This window comes from Mus pahari, chromosome 9 (assembly GCF_900095145.1).
Source record: "Mus pahari chromosome 9, PAHARI_EIJ_v1.1, whole genome shotgun sequence".
Lineage (NCBI taxonomy): Eukaryota > Metazoa > Chordata > Mammalia > Rodentia > Muridae > Mus > Mus pahari.
The window spans coordinates 7,883,910-7,891,842 of NC_034598.1; the positions used below are offsets into that span (position 1 = coordinate 7,883,910).

General features: G+C 43.2%; 1 protein-coding gene and 1 pseudogene across 1 annotated transcript in view; both read right to left on the reverse strand.

The window, feature by feature from the left end:
- Positions 1-586, reverse strand: part of LOC110326270 — a 5,389-nt pseudogene extending 4,803 nt beyond the window's left edge.
- The window catches only part of LOC110326726, a 197,547-nt gene that overhangs the window by 109,228 nt on the left and 80,386 nt on the right, over positions 1-7,933 (reverse strand). Inside the window, exons 15-16 of the mRNA XM_029542536.1 lie at positions 7,166-7,358; positions 4,603-4,730 (exon numbers count right to left, since the gene is read on the reverse strand). Of these exons, the coding sequence (XP_029398396.1) occupies positions 4,603-4,730; positions 7,166-7,358 (321 nt within the window). The remainder of the gene's footprint in view (positions 1-4,602; positions 4,731-7,165; positions 7,359-7,933) is intronic.

The following is a 7,933-nucleotide window of genomic DNA, read 5'->3' on the forward strand; positions in this document are numbered from 1 at the left end:
TGCTTATTGAAGAAGTATGGTTGTGTTCCCAGTCTCTGGGAAAGGGCTTGACAGCACTGGTCTACATCTTCTAAGACCTGGTCCAGAGTCTTGTTACCCCATCCAATAGCTTTCATCTTACGTTTCCCTTCCCACTGCTTCTGATAGGCCAAAATGTGGTTCAGAGGCCAAGGGTAAGGCGATCCATACCTAGCAATAGTGATCTCCCCTACTGTAGCTTCATCACACCACTGGAGATACAGCTCTGCAGTCAGCAGCATATCGTTGACTAATTCCATGTAGGCTTTCATTTCTGCCTTTTGGACTTCATCCAACCCGTCACTAGAGAATGGCCCTTGGCTTTAACAAATTGGACTATCGGGCCAAGTTCTGACACTACTTGATTTCCCACATGAATAAAAGGAACTTTTCCAGGTGGGGACATATATCCCGCATTTGCCCCGCACAGCACTTTGACAGGCGGATTACACATCTGCAAAAATGCCTCTCAGTTGCTGATATAAGGTCGCATTCTCAGGCCAAGGTGCTGTAGCTGCGACCTGGGAGACGAACGCTTCCTCCACCAGAGACATGTTGGCTGCGAGGTCCTGCGTGCACGCCTGAGCTCCACGCCGCTCGGCGCCCTCCCGCGCGACCCCCCCCCACACACAAATACATACTTATACACACATAAACACACAGACACACATACATACACACCTACATACACAAATACACACACACACACACAAACAGAAATACTTAAACATTTGTGCCTGGAATAATGAATTTGCATTGTTTTCATTTAATACAACCAATTACCACAGGACAAGCCCCAATCTCCCATTTACTTAGTAGGTCAATGTAAGGTTCTCATTGGCAGGTCAAGGTCATCTGTGAAAAAGGAAAGTCCTCCAAAGCCCAAGCCTTGCACATTTTCAGCTCCGACCCTTGTTTCCAAATGACAGTGACCTACATCTTCAAGAGTAACTAACTAGAGGGCACAAAATTTTAACCATCTATTCTGCTACAAAACCAGTTAAAAGCAGCCACCTTCACTTCCTGGTTTTCAGACCACATCACAGCTGTGGTAGTCTGGCTTCCACTCCCCAGGCTCCTCCTGACAGAGGCCTACCCAGCTCTCCCTGCACTGTGCCTTAGATAGTTAGCTTCCTTCCGAGGCCCTTGGGAGCCCTTCCCAATCGCTTTTTATTCTCACGCCAAATCCATATCCAATCCTTAACTTCTACCATGTCCCCTTCAGAGTGATGCATCTGCTCCCTTCCCTGCTCCCATGGCTACATCCTTGTTGTCAGGTCCCTCCTAACTCTTCAGGTCACAACTGGAGGTCATCTAAACTCTAGAGGTTCCTTATTCAATCCATCATCTAGGAGGACATTAAGACAGCTACTGAAAACAAAGCTAGGCCCGCCCTGTGGCTCTTCCTCACTTCTCCAAAGCTTCTCAAATGATGGGTCACAACAATCATGTAACAGAATAGAGGGATCTCACACAGGCGCACACGCACACACATGTGAACATGTGAACACACACAGCAATATCAAAAGGTTCCTGAATACACAACAGCCAAAAATTAGCTCAGAATCAAATCCATAAGAGCAGTGCTTGCCTACATTGCATCATGGGACTTCTGTGCTGGCCGAGTTCTAAACACACAGCATGCATACGTCATACTGTTAATGTCCCCCTGCCATACAGTGCCAATGAACACAGCCTGAGACACCCAGCTGAGACCCCAGACAAAATATCAGTGTTCTACTGTACATGTAGGCATTCTGCTCTTATAAAAGCATAATGCTTTAACTTGTGGAAAACAGACTATTTTTACTTGTAATGGATACATTCAAGAGCTGGGGGCTTCAGTGGAAAACGATATTTGTCTTGTCTGGGGACTGTCAAAATGGAAAAAAACTGTCCCTAAGTCTTCCCAGAGGAACAGACCTAATCTCAACACTAAAAGACGAAGTACAGTTTCCTACGGTCTCCACTGATTGCTTGGCTCTGAACCCCCTGCCTGTGAGGAAGAGAGCACTGGTATAATACACACACACACACACACACACACACACACACACACAAATACATACTCATACAAACACATACACACATACATACACACACAAATACAGACACATACAAATACACACACATACTCACACAAAAATACATACTCATACAAACACACACACTCACACAAAAATACATACTCATACAAACACACACACACACACACACACAAATACAGACACATACAAACTCACACACAAACACACACATACACACTATGTAGTTTAGACTGTTTTCTAACTATTTTAATTCCTGAGCATGTTAAAGATCAAATTGGCATATCTTTGAATTGGACTGTATCAGAAAAACAAGGGCAGCTATTTCATCAGTACAGGAATTTACTTTTGTTCTTAGTAAGAGGTAGAACCACAATATGCCAAAGAATTATTTTAAACTAATTTTTTATAATTCATTATCAGTAATGTTCAATTTGTATATCTATTGCATATATGTATATGCCTGGAGTCATACACAGTTGGAAGAGTCATAGACAGTTAAAAACCCTGTCTCAAACAAAACAAATAGCAACAAAAACAATGAAATAAAAAAACCCAACAAAATCTGTGTAAAATTTTCTTGGGCAAAATGGATTACAAGTGGAACTCCAAGGTATCCAGTGAACTTTAAAATCAACGATTCCTAAGCCCTTGCCAGTCTGCACCCCAAACAGGGTTGGTGTGTAAACCCCTCCCATTGCTGTCTACCAAGGGAGGATTCCACCTTGCCATTCCCCGTGTGATATTGTAAATGATATTTCCTATGCTTAAGAACCTTTCTCTTCGCCGGGCAGTGGTGGCGCACGCCTTTAATCCCAGCACTTGGGAGGCAGAGGCAGGCGGATTTCTGAGTTCGAGGCTAGCCTGGTCTACAAAGTGAGTTCCAGGACAGCCATGGCTACACAGAGAAACCCTGTCTGGAAAACAAACAAACAAACAAACAAATCTTTCTCTTCCAGATGCCTTATTAAGTGTTGAGATTAGGTCTGCTCCTCTGGGAAGACTTAGGGACAGTTTTTTCCATTTTGACAGTCCCCAGACAAGATAAATATCTCTTTCCACTGAAGCCCCCAGCTCTTGAATATATCTGAGTTACAAGGATGCTTTTCACTGAGATTGGATAAACTTTTATAGACCACAAAATTTTGCTCTTTCTTGCTACATTCTCTCCAGTAGTGAGAAGCGCAACAGGCCCCAAAAAACCTGGGCGCTGTCCCGAGGCGAAAAGTTCACGGAAACTTAGTCTCCTGGAATCGTGGCATCCTGTATAATGAATGCTTCAATGTCCTTGCTTTAGTCCTTGCTTTAGAATGCTTTAGTTGGAAAACAGATCCACGTGCTTTCCCTTAATACATAGCCAAGTTAGGCAGTCAGTCCTTGAGCTGACCCTGGGTTTAGGTGCTAAGTCACTGCCCTACACAGGAATTTACCATTCTCTAGGAAGAAGGAAGTTTGTGATTTAAAGAGAAACCAGGGTAGATACTTAGAAACATAGGTAGCTGAGTTACACCCATACACAAGCATTACAATGGCCTAGGAGGAAGGTGGACTATAGGAACTATGGCAAGGGCATGAAGCCCTTGCCCCCAGCTACTAAGTTTAAGCTGACTTTAGGTGGAGCTGTTTTTGATCCCACCTGTTAACACTGAATTCTATCCCAGTTGGTTCCTTCCAGTCCTTCCATGTTTGCATTCCTCTGTTTTGTGTAACTTCCCTATTTTCTTCTGTATAAATAGTCTGATGCTCGATTTGACAAATTACATTCAGATACCACACACCCTTGTGTCCGTATTTGTTTGTCACCCCACATTCACCGAATCCTCGCTCACCTGCAACGAGAGACCAGTTCCACGCAGATCGGGACCCAAGTCATGTCTGTCTGCAGCACTTTCTAGGATTTGTAGAAATGTGCTTTTTATTATTTATTTATTTATTTATTTATATTTATTTATTTATTTATTTTGGTTTTTCAAGACAGGGTTTCTCTGTGTAGCCCTGGCTGTNCTGGAANTCACTCTGTAGACCAGGCTGGCCTCGAACTCAGAAATCCACCTGCCTCTGCCTCCCAAGTGCTGGGATTAAAGGCATGTGCCACCACACCTGGCTTGAAATGTGCTTTTTAAATGATGGTAAATCTCATATGTAATTGTGTAACCCAGAGCTTTTAAAACAGATGCATTTTAAACAGTGAGGTGTATGTACACTTCTGTCATAGGAGCCTTAGGATGCTCAAGATGAAGGATCTACCTTTGGTTAAACAAGCAGGACTCTCAATACCTTCATTAGACCAAAAATATGAACTCTCTCTTGCACGTATCTATAGAGCTCTGAAATCGCACCTAACAAGGTAAAATTTAAACTTTGCTGTTTTCCTTAGTTTTTGTGTGAGATAGTCTTGTTACACTCAGGTGTAGTACAGGCTGGCTTCACACTTGTGGTAATCCCTCTGCCTCCACTCCTGGGTGCTGTGATTACGGGTGTGCACCACCACAGGCAGCAGACAGATCTCTGAGAGATGGTTTGCCTCCCAGAATCATACCTGGCGTTTGCCTTCCAGAAGACTGGCTTCGCAGGTCCACAGGTCATACAGCACAGCGAATCTGTCCACGTTTGCATGGGCCCAGGCGAGGAGCTGGCTGCCCCCTGATCTGCATTCTCCTCTGTGACCTGGGAAGAAGTCAGTGGGAAGGGTTAGAGACACGCCTTCTCAAAGTGCTCCGTCTCTGAAGAACTCAGAGACAATTAGCTCCATCTCTGCAATAGATCTGAGCCAGTGACTAGGACTCCCCAAAGTGACTGAAGAGCCACCTGCAAAGGACCAGGCCTGAAGTCCACACATTTAGTAATTCTTTTTTTCTTTTTTTGACAGGGTTCCTCACTGTGTAGCCCTGGCTAGACTAGAACTTGCTATGCAGAACAGGCTGGCTTGAACTCACAGACATCCACCTGCCTCTGTCTCCTTAGGTATGAGATTGATTACAAGTGTGCACCACCACACCTAGCTCAGTAAATTTTTGTCATTGTGAGACTGAGTCTCATGTAGCTCAGGCTGGCCCTAAACTCACTATGTAGCTGAAGATGACCTTGAACTTCTGATCCTCCTATCTCGATGGCACAAGTTGAGTCCTGGTATCACAAGCATTGTCCGCCATGCCCAGTGTATGCAGTGCTAGGCATCAAACCTAGGGCTTGCTGTATCCTGGGCAAGCACTTTACCAACTAAAGTACATCCCCAGTCCTTTAAAGACTGGTTAGAAATAAAACCATGATACTAAAATGTCCCTGAATTTACAGCTTTAATGGCAGAACACACATCTCTCCTTTTTCAAAAACTAGTCTCTGATGGTTTAACAACTCAGATTAATATAGTATTTTTCCATGTGAAGTGTGTATATGTACATGTATGTATGTGTGAGTTTGTATGTGTGTATGTGCAGGTATGCATATGTGTATATATGTGTATATATGTGTGAGTATGTGTGTGTATGTATGTGTATATGTTTGTGTGTATGTATATGTGTGTGTCTGGATGCATGAATGTTTATGTGTATGTATGTGTATGTGTGTGAGTGTACATGTATGTGAGTGTATATGCAGGTGTGTATATGTGTATATATGTTTGTGTGTATATATATGTGTGTATGTGTCTGTATCTGTGTACATAAGAATGTGTGTCTATATGTGTGTTTGTCGATATGTATGTGTATATATGTACATGAGTGTGTATATGTATGTATATGTATGTGTGTGTGAAAAATGTGTATGTATGTATGTATTTATGTATGTATGTGTGTGTATGTGAGTGAAATGTGTATTTGTGAGTTTGTATATGTATGTATGTGTGTATGTGTGTGTAAAGTGTGTATGTGTAAGTATGTGTGTGTCTGTGTGTGAGAGAGAGAGCAGGAGAGATCAAGAGGTCAACCTAAGTTTGGGAGGAGCAGAATTGCCTGTAAGCTAACAGTATAACCAGTGAAAATAGAAACTAAGAGCTGACATTCAATGTTTTAAAATGTTCCATGCCTGATTTAGACACAGTTGTAGCAATGATTGCATATTCTAATATATTTCCTAACACGTGCAGTGTCATATTAAATTAACTCTGCATGGGATCTGAAAACTAGTTGTCACAGATTCTTTGATGAGCATTTTAAAACACAATGAAGGTGAATTACCCACCACAGTCCACACACATTTTAACACAACACAAACACCTTCTAAACTCCACTTCCTGGGCTGTGGTATGTCTACACAGCCTAAGCTTTCTCCAGTGCAACAGGAAATGCTTCTGTGCGTCCTAAGAGGAAGACCTTACCTTACCTACTTTTAAAATGGGAAAGTTAGGTGGTGTTGCTGAAAAGAAGCAAAAAAGGTAATTATGGGTTTTGCTTGATTAGCCCAAGTTCTGAGTCCCCCATCTGGGGGGTGGCTGACGTTCTCTTAGCGAGATCCCCTTCACAGGCTCAGTGACATCTCTGCTTCTAAATGAAGTTTCCTCAAGGTCAGGTGACTCAGGAAAAGCGTCATTTATTCCACCTGCTTCCTTTGCTCCCCTGGGGTCCTGCAGCACATCCCTCCCACCCAGGGTGGGATAGAGAACTTTCCCTGGAACAAGCAATCTAACAGCAAGAGTTGCAGCTGATCCCTTAAAAAACATAGCTTCACCACAAAGGAGAATGTGTGTGTGTGTGCATTCATGCACAGGCTCAAGAAGTAACTGAGTATGCCTGTGTAAAACTTGAGTATGCTCTCTCAAGTTTTAAATACTATTGTGGGGGCTGGTGAGATGGCTCAGTGGGTAAGAGCACCTGATTGCTCTTCCAAAGGTCAGGAGTTCAAATCCCAGCAACCACATGGTGGGTCACAACCATCTGTAACAAGATCTGACTCCCTTTTCTGGAGTGTCTGAAGGCAGCTACAGTGTACTTACATATATAATAAATAAATAAATCTTTAAAAAAAAATACTATTGTTAGCTCACTGGGGTGTGTGTGTGTTTCCTTTGTTTTTACAAGAGCCTTGTGCACACCGACCATGCACTTTACTACTGAACTTCATCCCCAGCCCTGACCAGCCGATTCTTTTTTAATCTCTCTCCTTACTTTTTTCTTTCTCAATGTAATGGCTAGCAATGAGCAGCAGCTCTGACTCCAGCTCCTTCAAATCCTGCAGGGCGCTGTCATACATGACGTACTCGCCAAGCTGGTCCTGAGTGTGGATGCAGCCAGCTCGTGTGGTGTGGAAGTCATCCTGGTTCTCAGCTTCTGAGAACTCCAGGAATTGGATGCTGTGGACCTGGGGGGAAAAGCCAAACCCCAAAGTTACTGGAAAGGGGAGAGCTATATTTTGTCAGTCCAGATGGCCTGGATAGATGTGTGTGTGTGTGTGTGTGTGTGTGTGTGTGTGTATGTGTATTCAGACACTGTGACACCTTTGTTTACCACGAGGAATTCAGTTTTTACCTCCCCCACCTTATAAGACCTTCGTGCGAGCATTCTACCCTTCTCACCTGATAAAACTTTTGTTTACACAAAGACCCACTGCTTTCTTCTAACTTAAGAGACTTAAGTGACTGTCCCTTACCTGTACGTTCCTTTATTTCCTTTATGCTGATTCTTTTAAAATCAGGCAGTTGTGAAAGACTGTGAAAGCTTGTGGAGAAAAGACATGGTCACCTGCATTAGAGTAAAAACCATGCTTGCTTATCCACCGCTATGAACAATCCATCCTTCCAAACAAAAGCTCTGCCTTGTCAAGACACTTTAACTGGAGCAATGGTCTCTTTATTTGGGACCTTAAACTTGTTTCTAACTCTCTCTCTCTCTCTCTCTCTCTCTCTCTCTCTCTCTCTCTCTCTCTCTCTCTCTCTC